Source organism: Ovis aries, chromosome 26, assembly GCF_016772045.2.
Source record: "Ovis aries strain OAR_USU_Benz2616 breed Rambouillet chromosome 26, ARS-UI_Ramb_v3.0, whole genome shotgun sequence".
Lineage (NCBI taxonomy): Eukaryota > Metazoa > Chordata > Mammalia > Artiodactyla > Bovidae > Ovis > Ovis aries.
In genome coordinates this window covers 22,149,543-22,172,962 of record NC_056079.1, presented here as the reverse complement: position 1 = coordinate 22,172,962, position 23,420 = coordinate 22,149,543, and the positions used below count along the sequence as shown (strand labels likewise).

General features: G+C 35.6%; 1 protein-coding gene across 2 annotated transcripts in view; it reads right to left on the bottom strand.

The window, feature by feature from the left end:
* Positions 1–8,627: 8,627 nt before the first annotated feature.
* SGCZ (sarcoglycan zeta) overlaps positions 8,628–23,420 on the bottom strand; it is a 1,131,902-nt gene continuing 1,117,109 nt past the window's right edge. For both annotated transcript variants that reach the window (XM_060406930.1, XM_060406931.1), the window contains exon 8: positions 8,628–16,293. In XM_060406930.1, coding sequence (XP_060262913.1) covers positions 16,099–16,293 — 195 coding nt within the window. In that variant the 3' untranslated portion in view covers positions 8,628–16,098. The remainder of the gene's footprint in view (positions 16,294–23,420) is intronic.

The following is a 23,420-nucleotide window of genomic DNA, read 5'->3' as shown; positions in this document are numbered from 1 at the left end:
AACAAGGAAGTTATGATCCTCGGTGCAGCCCAGGCTGCAGCCTGGGACCTGCTGACCCTAGCCCAGTCCACTAGCGGGCCAGCACTACCTTTCTGACACCTTGGTCCCCGTACTCAATTATGTTATGACTTGGCCTCCCCTTCAACAATCTGAAGCAAGCTCTGGGATCCCTGGCCCTGCAGCCAGACTCCAGGAACCAGCTCTGCTTGCCAGTAGTCCAGCCCTAGCCCGATGCCAGTGGGTAGACAACTGCCCCAGTCTTCAGGACCCTGACTCCACCCACCACTGAGCCAGCACTAATCAGGAGGGCCTCTAGGATTCCACCACTGGCCACCTAGTGACCAGGCCTCACTCAACAGCAGCCAGCAGCATCCTCACAGGCAGGGCCTGGCAATAAGCCAGAGTAGCGGCCAACCACTAAGGCAATAAGCCTATCCGGCCACCCACACAGTCAGCCTGCCACAACAGAAGGACCCACGCAGCCCTCTTGGGGGAACCCCTAGAACATACAGCTTGGGTGACGAGAGGGCAGTGCCCTGCCAGGAGGCACAGGACACAGAGGATGCCTCCTACAGTAGGAAGCCATTACTCCAAGATCAAGAAAACCTAACTAACCTACCGCATCCATGACAATACAAACAGTGATATAGACAAATAAACAGAGTCTACTTCAGGCCATAATGGAATTACTAAAGGATACTCAGTATTCAATTTACTCACTCAGCTTCAGAGTGAAGACTTGACCACCACTGCTTCCAGAAAAGGCACAAGAAAACTGCATTGCTGACACTGGGCCAAGATGTCATGACTTCTCTAAGAGAATGGGTGCCTTTGGTAATGCATTGGCCTGAAAACGGATGCTACATGGAAGCCAACTTGAAAAGCAACTTGCATAGGTGTGTTTTACCCATGTTATCTATGTCACATGCTTACACTCTAGTTTTTCCATCTCCACTGTCTAAGCAGGATTCATAAGGTATACAAGTCCCCCAGACAGAGAGTATTTAAAAGGTGCTTAGTAGCCAGAAAATGTAATGAATGACCATTACCGTATATATGCTGCCGCTGCTGTTAAGTCACTTCAGTCGTGTCTGACTCTGTGCGACCCCACAGACTGCAACCCAACAGGCTCCCCTGTCCCTGGGATTCTCCAGGAAAAACGTTGTAGTGGGTTGCCATTTCCTTCTCCAATGCATGAAAGTGAAACGTGAAAGTGAAGTCGCTCAGTCGTGTCTGACTGTTAGCGACCCCATGGACAGCAGCCTACCAGGCTCCTCCATCCATGGGATTCTCCAGGCAAGAGTACTGGAGTGGGGTGCCATCACCTTCTCTGACCATATATATATATTCTCATATAATTAGAAAAAATTAAGTAATAATCTTTAATTATAAAAGTTATTAATGCTCTTTTCTAGACTTCTAACCTTCTTCTCACAAAACCGTTGTGTTTCCAAAATGGTTTTCTATACAATTTTGAAATATGATGGGATTCCCTCATAGCTCAGTTGGTAAAGATTCTGCCTGCATAGCAGGAGACCCCAGGGATAGGCTACCCACTCCAGTATTCTTGGGCTTCCCTTGTGGCTCAGCTGGTAAAGAATCCACCTGTAATGTGGGAGGCCTGGGTGCCATCCCTGGGTTGGGAAGATCCCCTGGAGAAGGGAAAGGCTACCCACTCCAGTATTCTGGCCTAGAGAATTCCATGGACTCTTATAGTCCACGGGATTGCAAAGAGTTGGACACGACTCAACAACTTTCACTTTCTTTCTTTCTTTGAAATATGATTAATAAAACCAGCTTGTGTTTACAGTTCTGCTTCTTGGTCCAAGTTTCATTTTTCCTTATTTGTTAAATGGGAGCAATAATATCCATTTTGAAGTGTTGTTTGTGTTCTGAAAAATGGTTATGGAATGGCTGACTCATAGTAATCACTCGATAAGAAGTAATTGAGTACATTAACATTACTTTGTCATTATTGTCACTGCTCTATTCATAAGAGTAGGGCAGGCATGACAAATTTTCAGGTTACCTCTCTCTCCTAGGAGTGTTGGTAATTATGCCGCCTGTTTAATGCAGAGTGTTGACTTTTTCCCTATAGATAACTAAATAGGTTTTCTTATCCTTCAGACCCTGTGCACATATAGTATATACTTCTGTTCTTAAGAGGCACTTTGTTCTTCAGCTTCTTGAGAACTCTCTCAAATGTACCCATTTTCCCATCACTGGGTATTCTGCTTCCTGTTCATGTAGTTATCCTCGCAATAACTGCCTGCATTCTTTTCCCTGAACAATATTTGTAAATCAAACTAAGTTACAATTAAAGATTCCACAATTTATGGATAGTTTTTTTAAAAAGATAGGCTACTTTTCTGTATCTTTGACTCTAGCAAAAATGGTATCAGATACACTCTTCGGTTTTGTCCTATTAAAATATTTCCTGTAGTAATAGGAAAATAATCTGACCCTAACTGTGTTGAAGGACATTGATATCTCTAGCTTTAAATCAATCCATAATATATTTCTGTCTTGGTACTATTTGTACTTGGTACTATTTTTAACTCTTTCTCATATGTATTGCTCTATTTTCCTGCCAATATATATGCTAATACCTTCACATATATTGAATATGTTTCTTAGCTCTTTCCTATATTATTGGATTGACATTTCCTCTCTTTTAAATGTAATTTGAGGTAGTACATATTTATAACAATGTACAATTCCAAAAGAAGGAATGAGAAAGTTATTTAATATATGTGTATTTTATGAGAGTGCTGGGCTTCTCATAGTCTGGAAAGTGCTTTTTCCTTATGCATCTTTTGCTAGAAATAGTACTTCTTGGATGTCATCATAATAATGTAAATGAATTGTTTTTTTAAACTATTGGGGAGTTTTTTAAAAAAATAAAACTGTTATTGGTATCCTTTTGCAAGGACATCAGGTATTCCAATTTATTCACTTGCTCTCAGTTGCTCAGTCATGTCCGACTCTTTGCAACCTCATGAACTATAGCCCACCAAGCTCCTCTGTCCATGGGACATCCCAGGCAGGAATACTGGAGTGGGTTGCATTTCCTCCTCCTGGGGATAGAACCTGTGTCTCTTGTGTCTCCTGCATTGGCAGGTGGGATTTTTTTTTTTTTTAACCACTGAGCCACCTGGGAAGCCCAAATTAATAAGTATAGTCTAGAGGTAATAAGATTATATTATTGATGCTTATAAATAATGTAAAAAGAAGACAGAGATTTGAATCAGTGAATAGGAGATTATCTGACTATTGGACTACTTGGACTGCAAGGATATCAAACCAGTTAATCTTAAAGGAAATTAGTCCTGAAGATTCGTTGGAAGGACTGATGCTGAAGCTGAAGCTCTAATGCTTTGGCCACCTGATGTGAAGAACTGACTCATTGGTAAAGACCCTAATGCTTGGAAAGATTGAAGGCAGGAGAAGAAGGGGACAACAGAGGATGAGATGGTTGGATGGTATCACTGACTTGATGGACATGAGTTTGAGCAAGCTCCAGGAGTTGGTGATTGACAGGGAAGCCTGGTGTGCTGCAGTCCATGGGGTCACAAAGAGTCAGACATGACTGAGTGAGTGAACTGAACCTCTTCACAAGAGAATATTTTTATCGAATACTATATATTTTATTCTCATAAACCTTTAACAAAAGCATTTTAAGATCTAAATTTAAAATATAAATAAAATAAAAAGGTGCTCTGGGAACAAATAATTTTTAAATATACTGTATAAAGAGTATTACAAAATAGCTGGGGGATTATAGCATTGCAAGCTCTATATGTTATTACTAAATATAAAAATGTCACATTTCTCCAAATTCACAAAATCTTGGCTTTAGCCAAGATGCAGTCTAAATTCTGGTAAAAGAGGAAATGATGATCCAGGTCTAAGACAAGTTTTGTGAAATATATAATTTTATATGCTTGCCATCAATAGGCAGTCATTGAAGATTTCATGACTATCAAAAGAGAGAGAGGAGAGGATCAGAATTCAAACTGGCAGAATAAATACAACACATGGAAAATTCTTACAGTAAATTAGGATTTTTTAATTTAAAAAGTATTAAATTACCTGGATGTGCTACAGACATGTGGCTGGAGAGCATTTCTTTGCACAATAATGTGGTGACTTACGTAAGTGAAATCTCAACAGCAAGGTTCACTGCTGAAAAACCTAGAAAAGCTTTTCCAACGATATGTTTTACTATGATGTTTTCTGTAAAAACAGATTTCTGTTGTTAAATAACTGAGAGGCGCTGCAAAATGTATCTCCATCTTGAGGTTATGAAATATTAATATTTAAATATACAAGAGATATGTTTCAATTGTCCACTCTTTCCAGTGATTTTTGTTGTTGGCACTGTGAATGTGGTTTCCTTTGTTTTTCGTCCATATGACCTTTTTTTCACATTCTTGTTTATATTTTGTGGAACTAGAATTCAATGGAACATGTTCGGAAACACTGATTCAATATAATATGTGTAGGTCCACATAAAGAGGCTTATCCTGCATTGCAGGTGGATTCTTTACCAACTGAGCTATCAGGGAAGCCCATAGCCAGCTCCACTTAAAGGTAAATATTGCCTTTCATAGGCTGTGGTTTTACCAAAAAAATAATAATTACTGAGGAAAGTACTTATTTGCAGACCATTCTCACTTATGAAAAATAAAAGGCATATTATACAAAATGAAATAAAGGCTCAGCCTCTATTTTGAGTGACTATTTCAATCTGGTGTTCACCTGCTGCTGCTGCTGCTGCTGCTGCTGCGTCGCTTCAGTCGTGTCCGACTCTGTGCGACTCCATAGACGGCAGCCCACCAGGCTCTGCCATCCCTGGGATTCTCCAGGCAAGGACACTGGAGTGGTTGCCATTACCTTCTCCAGTGCATGAAAGTGGAAAGTGAAGTCGTTCAGTCGTGTCTGACACTTTGCGACCCCATAGACTGCAGCCCACCAGGCTCCTCCATCCATGGGATTTTCCAGGCAAGAGTACTGGAGTGGGGTGCCATCACCTTCTCCGTGTTCACCTAGGTAGATGTTTTAATGTTTTATAATATTATTTGCTTACTGCTATTTTCCCAGGGAGTTTTTTCTTCTTAAAATAAATGATGTTATTACAATGGCAAAAGTCTTACATGTAATATGAGAGACACAGTTATCACCTCTAACTGTAGGTTTTACTAAATGTTTTTATTTAAATTTACTTCTAAATATCCAATGCAATATACATTTAAAATTTTATAGTATATTAATATATATATTCTAATAATCTCAATAAAACATATTTCTAAAAGGATGTAGTATATTATTTATAGATTTTATTGGAATTTAAATATTTAATTATAATAATTTGGCTACAGTGACATTTTAAAATTAAACTCTATAATATACTACTTTTGGAGGAAGTGCTTATACTCCTTCATATTATATAGAGACATTAGCTCTACAGCTATAAATTATATTGTCACAGAAAGCAGAGTTATGAGGCTAAATTTTTTTTATAAAAATGCATGGTAGTTATTGTTTTTATGTATTTATTATAGATATAAAATGTATATGTATTTATTATAGATATAAAATTGTCAGTCTCTCAAAAAGCATAAATTGCACTCTACATATGGAAGAATTTTAATTTTATCATACTTTAAAAGTATGTAAGGTTTTGAAACAAGAGGTTTCAGAAAAAAATAACCAAGAGAAAAAAAGCAGTATGCTTGCAGGACATTCTTAAAATAGGCAATGTTTTTCTGCAAACAGAATTTCTAATGGTGAATAAGCATAGACTACTAATGAAAGTCTTTGTGAAGAGTTAGCACTCTGCTTCTATGTTTCCCAAAGGAAATAAGGGTGTATGTGTTAGATAATAAAAATATCGGGTAACCATAATTATATTCTAGTTTTCCTATACTTTTTGAATAATCACAAAGTCATTTCTGTTGAAGAGTGTATAATTGAGTTCAAGTAGCCCATTTTTCAGGTAAAAACAGAGCATGTTTCTATTAGTGTAGGATGAATATGAGATATAATGAATCGAATTTTCTTTACATAAGCAATTAAGGGAATTCTATTTAAATGTTATTCCAACAACTATTTTATGGTAGGGAAATTCAATCTTTTCCTTTGGAAAGCAGCTTTATTTTGTTGCAGTCCTTGGTTTTTCTTTCCAATAGGAAATTTGGGTGTTTGCAGTTAAGACCATTTTGCTGGATTCTCTGGGAAAAGAAAAAAGTATCCCAATTACATTTAAATCTGTTGGGCTCAGTTCCTTAGTCACGTCCAACTCTTTACAACCCTATGGGCTGTAGCCCACCAGGCTCCTCTGTCCATGGGATTTTCCAGGCAAGGATACTGGAGCGGGTTGCCATTTCCTTCTCCAGGGATTTTAATCTATTAGATAAAGATAACTGGGGAGAAGTACAGAGGATTAAATGAAAGCTTTTAGGTACCAGATGATTATTACTTAAATATATCTTCAGAACATGAAAAGGATCAGAAAAATGCAACTTATTCAAACAACGAACAATTAATGCTTTCAGTCATGTACTTTTCCTTCTGTTTACTGATTTTTGAAATGATTCATCTTTTCTGAGGTCACAAAAACCAGGCTAATCCAGACACCTTGGACTGAGAACCTAAGCCTGTAGAAATTGCAATACTTGAAGAATATAATTTGTCTTTTATTTTCTCAATATATATTATTGAATTTGTTGAAGCCACCATATAGATGATCATATTTATAAATAATTGCTTTGAGCTCAAAGCAAATTGTGAATTTTAGTGAGAGTTAATTGCCTTTAATCTTTGACTACTTTTTGGTTACTCATTTGCCTTCAGTTTTCAAAATATAACATGGTTCCTATAATTCATTCTCATTCTTGAACACTGTGTTTTATTGGCAATGATTGATCATTGTTATTCAGCAAATTGGCATTTGAATTCCCTTCAGCTAACCATTCCCGCAGAAAGCAGAGACATGATAGGTCTGTCAAAAGCTAAAGTCATTTCTTGACAATTCAGATCAAGTCTTGCTGTTACACAAAATGGATTAAAATATATTTCCCTACCAAAGCAGAAAAATTTAACCCGATGTTGCAGATACGATGTGGGGTTTTCTGTGACATTTTTAGCATGTGTTAAATTTGAAACTGAACTACTTTAAAAAAAAATATACATTTTAGACAAAGTAGCCACCATGTTAAAATATTCCTCTAATTTGTCTTGCATTTAGTCATTAAGAGTTTATGCTAGGAAAATTTTAACAGTTTTCTTTTTTGCATTTATCACATTATCACATTCATACAACTATATCAACCTTACTTCAACTCTTGCAAGTATGTAGAGAACTATACAAGCATTTATAAACTGCAGAATAAAACTGATTATAAATAACACAGAACAAAACAAATAGAGAAAGTTGAGGCAGAATTATTTCAATTAGTTTTATTCCCACTTCTATATCTTTAATAAGGTAAATGATCTTTTGACCTTCATAATCATGATCTGAATATGGACAGATGATTTTTCTGGGGTACTCATAACAAAATAACTAACTTAAATGATCAAATGACACTTACCACTTCTTAGAAGAAATAAGTATATTTTGCAGATATCTAGAGGATATTTGCATTTATTTGGTTGTACACATTTGGTTGTACACCAGCGGGTGGTGAAAATATGGTAGGTCAATTTTCTTTAAAGCAATGTGGGAAAACGATGAATCAGTCAGAGCTTGGAAATACATTTTTCACGTCAAACTGAAAATAATTCATCCTTGAAGACCAGAGTTATTGCAATGAAAATGGTGGTTAACGACTAAATTGGTAATATTAGATACTGGTCCTCTGATTCAATTGTTTTTCTGTTTTAATTGTTCTAATTAATAAGTATTTATCACCATGCATTTCCCCCTAGTAACATGCTAAGATAACCATCCAAAATCATAACAAGCTGTATGCAAGGAAATAAACCGGTCTGTGCACTCTTTAAAAAAATTAAAAAATCTAAAGTTTCTGAATTGGAAAACTATCTGGTCTAAATAGTTTTATACAATTTGTTAAATATATTGCAAGTTAAATATCAGAACTTTCAAATATCATATCATTTTTAGATCAATCAATATGGTTGGCCAGAAAGATTCATTAGACTATATTCTGGGTCACCTTAACAATACAAAACTTTAAGATGCCCAACTTTAAAATAATAATGTATCCCAAACCCTACCCCATTTATATGATTCCACTTTCCCTTAGGGACATTTGGCCGTGGTGTGAGTTTATAATTTATTATGTTCCATGATAAATATTTTAAAAATGCCTTCAGAGCAAAATTCAGGAAACTAAGATTGATAATTTACTGTTCAGGCATAGAATTGCAGGGATAGAAAGAATCTTGTCAAACTATAAAGAGAATCTTGCAATCCCATGTTAGAATTACCCCTAAAATATTCCAGAATGATGTAGAAATACCTGACTCAACAGCATTGTCCCAGAGAGAGACAAAACTGCCTTGTTTGGGGTATATTTTGTGATTATACTCAGATCAGTTTTACTAAGTTATTCTAAGAGACACATTAAAAGGAAAAGCAATTAATAAGTCACTCAACATAACATAAGCAACATTGAGGGGTTTAAGCATAGAACTTCTCACATTATCACATTATCTGGTATATTAATTTTTACATTATTTGCGGTCTGCATTCTCTTACCAGCCCCAAAACTCCACAGGAGTCATGGCTTCTCCATAGGTTTAGCTAACCACTGTTTATCAGTGTCCAGAACATGGTGATAGTAGCTACCATTTAGCAAATAAATGAGCAAATGCATGCATTGAATCTAAAACACAAAATGGTATAACAGGTGATTTACTTGACTACTCCTAAACAGAGCTTTTATGTTTATAAAATTGGGAATAATTAAATTTAATCCAAAAATATTTCAGATTATAATTAAACAAGTAACATAAGTTGTCTTAAGTGTAGAATAAAGAATATATGCTTAACCAATGTTAGTTCATGTACTTCTCTCTTTGAACAGTTAATTATCAAGTAAAATAGTTATGTAGAGTTCAGATAACTCTTATAACCCAGGTAATTCTATTGTATGCTCTGAATTATATAATAGATTGTAATTTATCAAGGGCTTGTTCACCTCTGTTCTTTGTTTATTTCATTTCAGTACATTGCTCTATTTGTTAAACTTCCACATTAGTGTAAAAGTAAAAGTCAATATAGCACAGACTTATAATACTTTAAAGGATATTAAAGGAACATTGATGCATTTTAAAATTATTTTGAATTTAACACCCTTAGTTTACATTTTGGGAAAGTGAGGCGCTGAACTGAGTTGAAAGATCATGAGACTATCTCACTGCTAAACAGAGCAGAGGTACTGCCAGTGATCAGTCAGCCCGGAACCTCTGACATGGTAGACCATAATGCCACTCCTCCCTAGAGAGCTTGAATTTAGTTCTAGAAACATTCTCAGTAACATGTAGCATGTTGATAACTCCTCTCTGAAGTTTGTCATGAGATACAGAAGTAAGCTTCTGCTTGGTAACTAACAAGAAGCAACAGCAACACTTTCAGTTTATATAAGCTCCATCTTCAGTAGCCTTTAGCATGTTCTTTTAGCAATATGCCTATGTTCTGTAAACACTAGTATAATATTGCTTTGGAATTATCTGGCTTAATATCCAATCTCCACTCAGCATTATTACAGTTGGTAAATGGTGTGAGAATCTGCTGGAAAGAAGTTTGTGTCTGGTTGCTTACTGGAACCATCCGAAACTTTGTTATAGATTAAATAAAATTATGATATATATATATGATTCCCCAAAGTAACAGAACTCATTTAGTTTCTATTTAGATTTAACATTTGAAAGCTTTTGTAAGGAGTGTAAATGATTTTGGTTTCATTTTGTTTATTTCTAATATTCAGACTACTGTAGATATTTGAATGGCAAAGGAAAAAAGTAATAGTGAATGAAAATACAATTTTTCAAGGGTTCCTATTTCTTTTTTGGAACTTAAGAGGAATAATGTCACTTTCAAAGCCTATAAGGTACTGCATTTGGAACTGCATCTCTAAAAAATAAAAATATCCATGTTATTGTCTTGAACATGCTTGTTTTTGATATTCTGAGTGTAACAAGGACGTTAAGTTCAGCATCAAGTAAATAAATGACAATTAGTATGCTGTATATATTCAATGCTGCACAGGTATGTGTATTTGTGGGTGATGGTTTTTGTCTGTGTGGGGGTGTGTGTTTGACCAAATAGCAATTTGTCTAGTCTTATCCTCAAAATCAAATCACAGCTTCAGAATGGCTAAACTATTAGCTAACCATTTCATAAAATGTAGTGACCATGATCTTTAATTCTTTAGTTTCATTGGTCATGTGTTTAAGAGGAAAAATACATTCAGCTTTTCATGAGAAACATCTTTAGCAAATATAAATATAGATAAAACTAAAATTTTAAAAACATATCTTAATAGAGTTGATATTTAAAACACATAATCAAAAAGGTCTCTATGCAATACTCATATTCTCCCTCTTTAACTTTTTTCTTAATAAAATAAATGAAATGATAGCATATGAGTTCTGATCCTCTTTGTTTGACTATCATATTTAATCATGGTTACACGGTAGCACCAAAATTAGGACAAAATACAAGAATTACAGGAGAGATCTTAAATTATGTGAGCTCACTGCATGCTTCAAAGGTCTCATTTTCTGAGAAAAAAAGTTTCCAACTGCCAAACTTTGCTGCATTTTCTCCCAAAAGAAATATAACCCAATCCGCCCCAAACTAAACAAAAGATACAATAGACTGAGTTTTGAATAGGTATGTTATCTACAATTTATGGGACAGATAGTCCATTTAAATAGAAAAAGATTGATTTTACATAAAGCAAGGATAGAGTACAAAAGCACAGCTTTTGTAATTTTGGTAATATTGCAATTTTACAAACATATTGCATAGTATGTGTAAGAAAATAGTTCCATTTTTCATATTTCTCTATATACAAGAAAACATTTACATGAAAATTACAAAACAAAATAAATGAGTCGTGGACCTGGTTTAAAGAATTGTATAAATAACGAGACACTCAAACTTGAAATTACATGTTTCCATTGTTAGTAAATGTTCTTGCACATCTTTAACCCTGTTTGGCTTTTATTTATCTGTATTCGAACAAATGAGATATTAAGACTGCAAAAACCAAAAGAATCACAGTTCATTATACCTCATTTCCTTTCATGTTTTTTCCATTGACTTTCTCAAAGAATGAAACTGCTTCAATCCCCACTTAAAAAAATAGCCCTCTGGTTCTAAAAGAATTTCAAATTGATTATATTTTCCAAGGAATTTTTAGCAAGCAATGAAAGTTTAAACTCAGCTGAGTAAATCTATCCTGGGCCCATTTTATGATACAGTCTTTATATACTGATTTTATGAATATCAAGGTGTTTACTACACATGTATAAAAGGTGCATGGACTATGCTAACACAGTCTTCCTTCTAAAACAAAAGCATTAATCAATGATCTATAGCTCAGAATCCTGCAAGGAGGATGTGTACTACTTCATGTTATAATTATAAGCCCTCCTATTAATTTGAATAAATTAGTAGAAGCAGCAGTGTTTAGAATTAAATACAATAGAAATCCCAGTCTTTGGTCTTTGACATTTAAACAATTAATGAACTGTGATATAAAACAAAATGAATAACATTGTTCAATGAGGTCATTCATTAGTTTATGATTGTTTTAAATGAATAAAAATGCAATATTATTTTTCTTTGTGATCATAACATTTGGAAATATTCATTATTACAATATACACTAGTACGCAGAGGAAAATAATTTCTCCAAGTATTTTTAAATATGGTCACATGAGCAATTCTAATTAGACCAAAGCTACTGGAAGAATAAGGTGACAAGACCTCACTCATAAAAGACTCAAAGATGAGTTTAGTTTTGATGGCTATATGGAGAATTTGGCCATTAGATATCAACTATTTTAATAATTTACTATTATTATATTGATATTACCTGCCATAAAAAGCACTTAAATGCCTTAAACCCTCTCCATATCTCTACCTATTGCTGCCTCATACAGAGATACCAAGTTTGCAAGGGTTCATGAGGAGTATTACTGTATCAAATGCCAGTTTTATAAAATGCGGCACTGTCCAACTAAGTAATTCAGATGGCAGAATACATAGGAATGGCATAACATGTTACAAGGAATCCAGCAACTGACCTTTGTGATCAAATTACCATGTCTTCAAAAGACCAATGCCTTTTAGTTTGATGGAGATAAGTAATCATAGAATGATTAATAGAGAATAAATATTTGGTAAACACTTCTAATAGTTTCCTAAATGATCATATGTAAACAGACCTAAATACATTTGCTTTCTCTTTAATGTTAACCATATTACTGAAGCCTGTCAACAAAGTGTGGTTTTCTGAAAGGGACATTAATGTTCCAATAATTAGAGTAAGAAAGGGAGTATTAAAAAAGGAATAGGGATTGGCTTCTGGGTTATAAACAAGATGTTTAGGTATAGAAGGAGATAAATTCAGAAGAGGCTACTGAACTCAAGATTGCTGAGTCTTTTCTTAAGGGAATCACTGAAATTTAGAGATGAAGGTAACCAAGCATAACTTTCAGTTTGGTGTAGCTGTTCCAAAGAGAAGTAAATGGTGATCATGATAATTAAATATATTTCTTAAGATCATATGAATAAGTGGGGGGAGAAACACAGTTGTAACTCCTGGCTCCATTTTCAGAGATCTGAGATACTGAAATCCAAGATTTCCAGGTTAATGTAAAATACAAAGCATGTAATTTTTCAATAATTGGTTAAGTAGCTGAAAAGTAGTTTCATACCAGATTATGCAGTTTATGGTTCACAGTAAAATAAGAGAAAGAAATATGGACTAAGAAGTACAGAATAGAAATTTTGGAAGAAATTTGGAAGTGTGGTTTTTGGGTGGGAGAAGGGCAAGTGTCTTACTGAAATATTCTGAAAGAAAAAAATAGTGTGTCCTCTTGGCTTCTCTTATTTTGACCTCAGAACCTGAAGGCAGATACTCCTCTGGGCATCAGTTCTCAGCTGAGAATTTAAGTGCTAGAATGCCGTCAGTTCTTTCTTCTCTTTCCTTCTTTCCTGTCTGCTTACCTGCCTTCCTCCTTTCTTCCCTTACTGTCTTCTCCAGTTAAACCAGTACCAAGCTTAGGGCCCATATAGTACACTTTACAGAAATCACTTTTCTGAGTTTAATTTGGGAAAGACAAAATTTGCATCTAAGTCAAGTGCACTATATTTATAGACCTTGTAACACAAAAACGGCCCTGGAAAAACAGATAACCAATCTGTTTGGGTAGTCTGCAATTAAGGAAACTCTGTATTGAAAAACAAGCCAGTCTTCTTTTATGAGGAAATTAAGGACATTTCAGAGCAAATTTCTATGCCTTTAATAAAAGCCCAAACTCTGAGGCTGAGTTTATACTTAGATTCTAAGAATCTAAAACAGCCAGTCAACTACTTTAAACCAACCACTTAGAATTAGTTGGATAGGAAATCCATCTGTATCACTTTTTTTTTTTTACTACATTGAGCAGATATTTTTACATCATCTATACATAGTTTAAATCTCTTATACATTTCTTTTGAATTGTGTTTATAGCATTTAACCTACATGTGAATTCAAAATTTGACCGCCCTTCACTGGAATTGGTTTTTTACACTTTTTATCTTTTCTCCTCTCATTACATATAGTTTAAAATTTTGACGGCCCCTTTCACTTTCTATAATATTTGCTCTTGAAACTAGGACATGTTAGAGCTGGAAGGAATCTCAAGAGATCATTTGATTCAACACTTTGTAAAAGTTGTAAAGTTGAGTAAACTAAAGCCTGGATATATTCCCAGACTGCCTAAATCAACTGATTGATTAGAAGACAGAGCTGAGATTAGAAACAGGGTTAATCACTAAACAAAACAATTGTTCCTATTTGACTAAAAAACTTTCTGTTTTAATTTAGGGATGTTTATAATTTGAATATGCCTCAAATTAATAAATAGTATTTTCCTAAAAGGTCCATAATACAGTGATTAGCACCCATAATTTCTCAAAATTTTTCATGTTATAATTTGTGTATTATGCAAAAACCAATGTGAAAGTTTATCACAGTAAATTCTAATGTTTTACCTTAAATAAATTAAACAAATATGTTAGGATATGACTTTTTAAGGAATTTCACTTCTTATTTTTACTCCGATATTGACTTAAAGTTTTATATAATAACACCCGACACAAGTTCTATTTTAAAAGCAATAAAATTGTACTAGCTTTCTGACTTTGCCTAGTACAGTGAAATGGAGCTTTTTCAGATATTTGATGTGTTACATTGTCCAAAGAATATAATTTTGGTCAAAGGGTTCACTTCGCTGCTTGCATTACTTGAATATCTTACTTCAACTAATCAAATTATTTCTACAAGTTCCAATCTCCAACTTCACCCTGTGCCACAGAGTCCTGAACTCCAAAGTTTCTACAGTCATGGACCCCCAAAGTGAAACTTCCACACACCTGTAATATAGTGTGTACTGGGGAGAAAGATGGATTGACATGTGAAAATTAAAGACTTACCTTACAGTAATCAAGTCACCTTCCCATAGTAGGAACTATTTAATACAGTTTTCTATTCTTGGATTCTGTAAATTGCAAGAATTTGAATTAAGGGGTGTTGTGGAAAGTGAACCTACAGTATTTTGGAGTTATTTATTAGGAGTGAATTTACAAAAATAAGCACTGGAGGATAGAAGAAACTATGCTCTGATGTCAGGGTAGCTTAACAGTCTAATATAAATAACTAAATATTAACAGCTGCAAGGGAATGTGACTAAATTCCTTAAAATAAGAATCTGATGGAGTAAACACATTTTCAACAAGTTTGCTAACAGTTTTATGTTTTACTGTTTAAGCAGGGATTTTTAATTTAATTTCTACCATCCTTAAGTCTTAATCTCCAATAAAAAATACATAGATATAATTCTGTAGATGATATTCCAATGGAAAGTGAATTCATTCTCAGCATTAGGCATCACAGTAGTTTTTATTTAGGATGTTTGAATTTTAGCAGTCTGAGTTAAGTATAAAGTGAATGAAGCAAACAAAAATTGTACTATTGGAGCCTAGTGGATATTATGTCAATTAAAAAAAAAAACTATGGATTCTATACCATCAGTATGTCCCTCTTAATCCTATCTTATATTGCAATAAATTAGATGTTTTGTTAAAAGCAAATACGTCACATGCAATAGCCAAGTCAACACTACATCAGGCCATTCAGATCTGACAAATGATGGTATAATGGCATTTTGTTAATTCTGTAAAGATTCTATTGCTGAGAGCTTTCAAAATTACCTAATGTACAAAATTCTAGACTTAGTAGACAAAGAGTAACAACACATTGAATTTAAAGAAACAAAGAAAACTCAGGGTGGGATTCTGTCTTGTCTTGTTAAAAACCATGTATTGAATTGAATTTTTAGTAAAGCAAGCATTACATAATGCTTTAAAATTTTAAAATTCGGGGATAAAAGTTTACATCCAAAAAGATGAATGGAAAATTGTGCTTTCAGACTGTAGAATTAGTTTTCTTACAGGGTTAACCATGTCATCTTGCCATTGGATACTGGGAATTTCATCTATGTAAATGTATATATGTGCAGTCCATATCCAGGTCCTGCAAAAATCTAAAACTGTGTGCTTCACTTCATGTAGCAAAGGCACCTATGTTATTCTCCCTTTTGAGCAAAGATTATGATCCAGGTTTCCTGCTGAAGATGGTTCTTCCACCGTTCTGTCACTCACACTCGCCGGGTCGAGCAGCACAGAAAATCGAGGGGGAAGGTGGCCAGACTCCCTGCTTACCCCGGAAGGAGGTGCTCTGTGGACCATTTGGAGAAGCTCTGGACTGATCACGAGGGAAACGGAGCAGAACTGTGAAGCAGACGGACGGGAACAAAAGGCTATTCTGGTGTGAGGAGAGATCAGTCACTTCAGCTCCACAAGCAGATGTTGCTACTGGACTGACACGTGGACCCGACCCCGGCTGGAGACAGGTACAGTTTGCCGTTGGGGCAGACACACAGTTCATACACTGTCTGCCGAGAGTGGGAGGAACTGGGTGAAGAAGGGGAAAAGGAGCCGGTCGGCAGGTTTCCCAGCCGGATTGTATCCGCGTTCAAAAATATCTAGGGGGAAAGAAACTGCATTTTACTTCCTTTTAGCATTCTGTATTCTTAAGAGCTCTACAACACGGTATAACAAGACCACAGGACAAACAATTCTGCTGGTTTAGCTGCCAAGCTTTGTGGAACCAACAAATTGTATTCCTGAGGTACAACCCGCCACCCCAGCCTTTGACACGTGGTGTGTTCAGAGAGATGGTCCTTGATCGGAAAAGCAAGATGGTACAATCTGCTTAGGGGGCCAATCCAATTATTCAAACGGCCCAGAAACTGAATGATTTTGACTGTCTCTTCATTTCACTTAATCTTGCCAGTCTAAAGAATATACGGAGAAATAAGGATGGTTAAGGACATGCCATTAGTGAAGTGATGGGCAATTACTTTAAAAAATTTGACTCTCTGGTTTAATTTTTAAAAAAATACTCATAAAATCATGTTGACTCACAGTAGACATCAAGTAGATAAAGTGCACAATAAGCAGCAGATAATTAAATATAATCAGGTTTGAAGTCTCCATGAAAAAATATATTACCTGTACTTAACACCTATGCTGCTAAATCTTCTAACTTGTAAAATTAGTTCACTTATTTCAAATCATGGACTCAACACTTTCCGGGCCATGGTTTTGACATGCATGGGGAACCATCCAAAGAAAGGAACATTAGATCATGAATTTGAACGAGCAAAGAAACTGGACTCTTTCTAGCTATGTCTTGGTTCTATTGTTATGTAGCTAATTACTGCCTACAGGCATCTCTAAATTGACAGGAAAACAAAAGAATACTCCATTTTGGCCTTCATCCTGAGTCCTAATCATTTCTTACTAGTACTCTTGCACCAGCCCCCTAATTGGCCTTCCAGAGGCCATTCTTGTCCTCCTAGAGTCTATGATACAAACGGCTGGAGTAAACTTCTAAGAAACACAAATCAAATCATGTCATATCATGCTCACAATTCTCTAACGGCCTCCACCACACTTAAAATGAATCTTCATTACTTTTCACGGTCCACAAGTCCTATAAGATCTGGCCTCTCTCTCTAATATCATTTCCTTTAATTCTTCTTACTGGAGCTCTCACATTTTCTCAAACATACCAGAACAACTCTGGCCTCAGGGCTTTTTAATTCCTTCTGTTCCTAGCCTGAAAAGAATTTCTCCAAATATTTATGAGTGAGGATAGATATTAATGGGGTGGTTAGAAAACAGGGGTGAGGGCTTCCTTGGTAGCTCAGTGGTAAAGAATCTGCCTGCTAACACCGGAGATGTGAATTTGATTCCTGGGTTGGGAAGATCCCCTGGAGAAGGAAATGGCAACTCACTTTAGTATTCTTTCCTGGAGAATCCCATGGACAGAGGAGCCTGGTGGGCTGTAGGTTTCAAAGGAGTTGGTCACGACTTAGTGACTAAACAGAGAACAGGGACAGGAGGGAGATTTCCCCTGTTTGCCTCTTTTTTTATATATTAAAATTTTTTTTTGAAATATAGAAATCTATGGCACATTTAGAATAAGCTAGAAAAATAATTCCTATACCATAGATGTGTATATTTCAGATAAGTTTTAGATGTGAGCATATTTGTTCAGGTCTCTACTAAAAGGTCATCTGCTAAAAGAGGACTTTCCTAACCTCCCTATTGAAGTGACACAAATCCAGCAATCTCTCCTTACCAGCTTTACTTAGCTCTATAGTAACAACCCCTTTCTAACATTATATTAAGTGTGCATTCATTTACTCATTGTTTACTTCTCTTATTTGCAAGTAATATCTGTTAGGGCGGGACCTGTCATTGGTTCAAGATTATAGAACAGTGATATAATGCTTTTCCTGCACTTGTACATGTCTCTCTCCTCTAGGCTAAAATTCTCAGCCTCAAGAATAAAAACTCTATGCCCCAAGATGGAAAGACTTCTTATTTGGTTCTCACATGGCATTTTATTAACATCTTTTTGGTTCATCGCTTGATATTTTATAGTCATATTGATATATTACTTTCTCTAATAAACCATGACCTTCTTGAAGTCTGATTTTTTTTATAACATCACAATGTTTGACCTTGCATGTATAGCTTCCATATAATACAAATAGTTTTTTAATAAACGGATAAATTATGAAGTAAAAATGATTGCCTTTACCGACAGTATTCAAATTTAAGAAAGCATAATCAAAGGTTTTGTTTGTAGGTATCAAATGCTGAAATTTTATTACCTCATAATTTTTTCCAGGTTAAGTAACCAAAAAGCAAACAGAAAGAAAGGACTCCTATTTTTTTTTTTAAGAAGATTTCCTTTTCCCCTGATGCAAAAGTTAAAAGTATATAAAAATAAGCAAAAGAAAACGACAACACATTTTGGGGGTATAAATGTTGGGCCTCATTTCCTTAATAAGCACAGAAACAGGTGCTACTGCCAATCCCAGTGGCTTTCAGAGGCTTGCTGACACCAGGCCACATCACTGAGTTTTGTAGTTTGAAACTGATTGTGTTTCCCTTGGTGTAGCCTGACTGAATAAATGTGGAGAGTAGCTATTTTTACACAAGCAGGGCATTCAGGTAGCAGCCTCAGGAAGCAAGCCTAGCTGTGGTGGCCCATCAATGGCGTTAGCCTTGCACCTCCTGTGTGGTCTGCTTCAGTTTAGCTCCAGCAGTGCCTTCCAGTTCTTGGGCTTCCCAGGTGGTGCTAGTGATAAAGAACCTGCCTGCCAGTGCAGGAGATATAAGTGATGCAGGTTCAATCCTTGGGTTGGGAAGATACCCTGGAGGAGAGCATGGGAACCTACTCCAGTGTTCTTGCCTGGAGAATCCCACATGTAGCGAAGCCTGGAATGCTATAGTCCATAGGGTTGCACAGAGTCAGACATGACTGAAACCACTTAGCATACATGCACTAGACAATATTTAGCTCCATGAGAATACTTAATTCCATAAACTTCTGAGATCCACACTGTAGCCTCATCCACTTATGGGAAGTAGCTTTTATTAATAGATAAAATGAATAGGATATTGGAAAAGAGAAAAAAGAGTGTTAATTACTGGTTGGTTAAAAATTTGTTTGTGTTTTTTCCATAACATCTTACAGAAAAACCTGAATGAACTTTTTAGCCAACAGGAAAGACTGAAGGCAGGAGGAGAAGGGGACAACAGAGGATGAGATGGTTGGATAGCATGACTGACTTGATGGACATACGTTTGAGCAAGCTCCCAGAGTTGGTGATGGGAAGCCTGGCGTGCTGCAGTCCATGGAGTCACAAAGCATCGGACACGACTAAGCAACTCAACTGGCCTAATTATATGGGAAAGGATGATAACTGGACCTTTGGTGGTGATGATTTTGTAGTGTATAAAGTGAAGTGAAAGTTGCTCAGTCATGTCCGACGCTTTGTGACCCCGTGGAGTATAGTCCCTGGAATTCTCCAGGCCAGAATACTGGAGTGGGTAGCCTTGGAGGGTATACAGATGTCAAATTATGATGGTGTGCACCTGAAGTGTATACAATGTTCTATAAAACTTTTACCTCAATAATAATATAAAATTACATAAGAAAAGGAACCAAAAAAGAAAGAGAAAAAGAAGAAAATGCTTGTAAACGGTCTAATTCTAGTGAATTTTTAAAATAAAATCCTGAATTTTGAGTTAGCTTTACAGATATAACATCCTTCCACAAAAGGATAGATGACTGAATAAACAATGGATTTCCACATAAAAAAGAAAAGAAAGGAGAGGGAAAATAACGTTTTCTGGATTTGAAACAGAAAAGCAAGTTATGAAGTAAAATGGAATGTTGTACATTCTTTTCAAACCTTCCATCTTCTCCAGGCTTCTGCAACTCGGACGGACTTGCTCATACCTCTGTCTGTTCTGCTTAAGGCAGGTACTGTGACACTGCTCACTGCCCAGCTTCTAAAACTGATATTTTATTCCATATTGCCCTATAAACTATATATTCCATTTACTCTGAAACTCTTCCAGGCAGTCAGACTAACATCCCTGAGCTTTTCAGTCAAGGCTCACTCTTCTCTCAACAAGAATGCATTTATTCCATTCTTACCTGTTGAAATCAGACCTATTGCTGTAGCAGAATATTTAATTAGTTTGAAAAGTAAAAATTGATTTCTCCTTCCTCTGTCATCTTGTCACATATATGTTATTAAGTTACTGCATTACATATGTTATTATAACACTTTCAGTATTTTACATACCATTGTCATTCATGGTGTTTTCTGAGCTGAATTTGAAATTCCTTGCAAAACTATGTCTGAGATGGTCGAAACTTTTGCAGTGTACAACTGTGTGTGCAGTTTTCTTCTTATTTATTTGGGCTACCTCAATATAATTTTTGTTCAGATCTTAGTGAATTTAAGTACTATCTAAGGGTAGGGACTTCATATTTTTCTGTACTGTTAATTGGTTGATCTGCTTTTTCATGCCATAGTCAATGAAGCAAAGAGAAAGATTTTACATAATTTCTATCTCTTCTTAAAAAAATTACATGCTATTTTATTCTAATAGAAAGTGATGTGCTTTTCTGTGACTTTATTAATATAAAAAATGGCCACAGCTGAAAACCTTTGGCTATAACTTATGTATAGCATAATTCACAATTAAATCTTAATCTGTAATTAAATTCAAGGATTCTGCTGATACTTTGAATATGAGACCATAAGTAAAGTAGGGCATAAATAGGAGTGGAGTGGAGATTAATCACCATCAATACTTATTATGGGATGATTCATTATGAATAATTTGAATGAAATGATCACCATGACAAAAACAATGCTTTAAAAAAGATGTGAGATATTTAAGAAAGATTTCTTTCTTGCTGTGGTAGACAAAGTATTGTAGTCTGCAACTGTAGTGGAAAGAAATCCTGAAAGGTAGTATGGATACATATTTTCAATATTATAAACATATTTCTAGAACATTTAATCTGTAATATACACTAAGATACTAATGATCCTGGAAATAAATTTGTTTCTAAAAAAGAAGCCAAGAAGTTTTGGTACATATATATATAGTGGAATATTACTCAGCCATAAAAAGGAACAAATTTGAATCAGTTCTACTGAGGTGGATGAGCCTAGAGCCTGTTGTACAGAGTGAAATCAGAAAGAGAAAAACAAATGTCACATGTAACACATATATATGAAATCTAGAAAAATGGTGCTGTTCAACCTAGTTTCAGGGCAGGAATAGAGACTCAAGCATAGAGAAGAGACTTAAAGACAAAGCAAGAAATGAGACAGTGGGACAAGTTGAGAGACTAGCATTAAAATATATACATTACGATATGTAAAATAGATAGTTAATGGGTAGTTGCTATATAACACAGGGAGCTCAACCTGGTGCTCCGTGACAACCTAGAGGGGTGGGATGGGGTGGGAAGTGGGAGGGGGGTTCGAGAGGAAGGGGACTTATGTATACCTATGTCTGACTCATGTTGATATATGGCAGAAACCAACACAACATTATAAAGTGATTATCCTCTAATTAAAAATTAAAAAAAAATTTTATAGGAAGCCAAATGTGCAATTCAAATTTATCTCAGATCAATAACAGATACTGGCAGAAAGGTAAGAAAGGAAGTTCTCCTTTGACTCTATTAACGTCTGCCCTCATCTTTACATGTAAGAAGGTCCGAAAGGCTCTAGAGCATCTCTCTCAGATCACTCGTCCATGCTTTTCCTTCTCAGCTTGACCTTTATAAACTCATTAAAAAAAAAAAAAAGCATATGAAGAAATAAACTATTAAGGGAACTAACTGGTAGAAATAGCATCACAACAGATTTAGGCCTTCAAGTACTTTGGGAATTATGACAAAAATATGTAGAATCGATACACATTATATATCAGGTTTTGAAATAGTTAAGGTGGAATTAAAAGCAAATGAGAGTAACTACCAAGATGTCCAGGCAGATTTGAACAACAACAACAAAAACAAGAGATGAGAATTTTAGAAATGAATAACAAAATTACTAAAATTAAAAGCTTGATGGAGGGATTGAAAGAGAGATTAGACACTGAGTAGGAACTGGGGCATGTAGACATGAATAAACACACAGACTGAGGCACAGGGTAATAAAGAAATAGGAATGAAGAAGGTGAGGCTAAGGGATGTGGAAGGTTAAGAGAATGAAAAGACGCATCTTCAGAGCTTCTGAGAAAGGCCTAGAGAGCTAGAGAAAAAGGAGAGAGGGAATATCTGAAGACATAATGCTGAGGAATTTCCAAAATGGACAAAAATGTGATTCTGCAGACATGATAGTCACAACGTACTCAGAAAGTAGACAAAATAAATACGTGCCTATCACATTCCAATAAAAAGAGTGGAAAGCCAAAGACAAAGGGGTAAATCAGGCAGTGAGAGAAAGCAAGGTTCTTTAAAGGAATGAGGACAACCGATTTTAAACAGATGCTTGGGTGAAATAAAGTGACACGAAAGAAAACCATCATGTATCTCTTTATCTGGGAAATAACTGCGCGAAATAGCAAAATAAACTTGTGACTTTTGTTTTTCTTTTAGAAAAATATAGGTACTCTTTCTACCGCAACAAACCCATGAACTTTCAAAGCACTTTGTGGAAAAACTTTTCGAAGACCAACACAGAGCAAAGACAGCAAAGATCGCCTTCATTCTGGGTATTATCTTTGTGTTCATTCTGTTCATCTGTTGATTTTGAAATTGCAGGAACTTAGTGCCTAACTTACAATCAAATTATGAATGAGTATTTTTCAGTAGAAAAAAAAAACAGAAACTTTGACTTATGAAAATAATATTTGGTTTACCCAGTCTCATATTCAAGAAGTATTCTTATTTTCATAATTTGAGCCCTCTTATGCCACCTCATGTGAAGAGTTGACTCATTGGAAAGGACTTTGATGCTGGGAGAGCTTGGGGACAGGAAGAGAAGGGGACGACAGAGGATGAGATGGCTGGATGGCATCACTGACTGGATGGACGTGAGTCTGAGTGAACTCCGGGAGTTGGTGATGGACAGGGAGGCCTGGCATGCTGCAGTTCATGGGGTCGCAAAGAGTCGGACACAACTGAGCAACTGAACTGAAACTGATGATCTTATGAAGCAGTTCCTTATGCTTCGCCGGGAACCATAAGCTTGTAATATGATAAGAAGCAAAC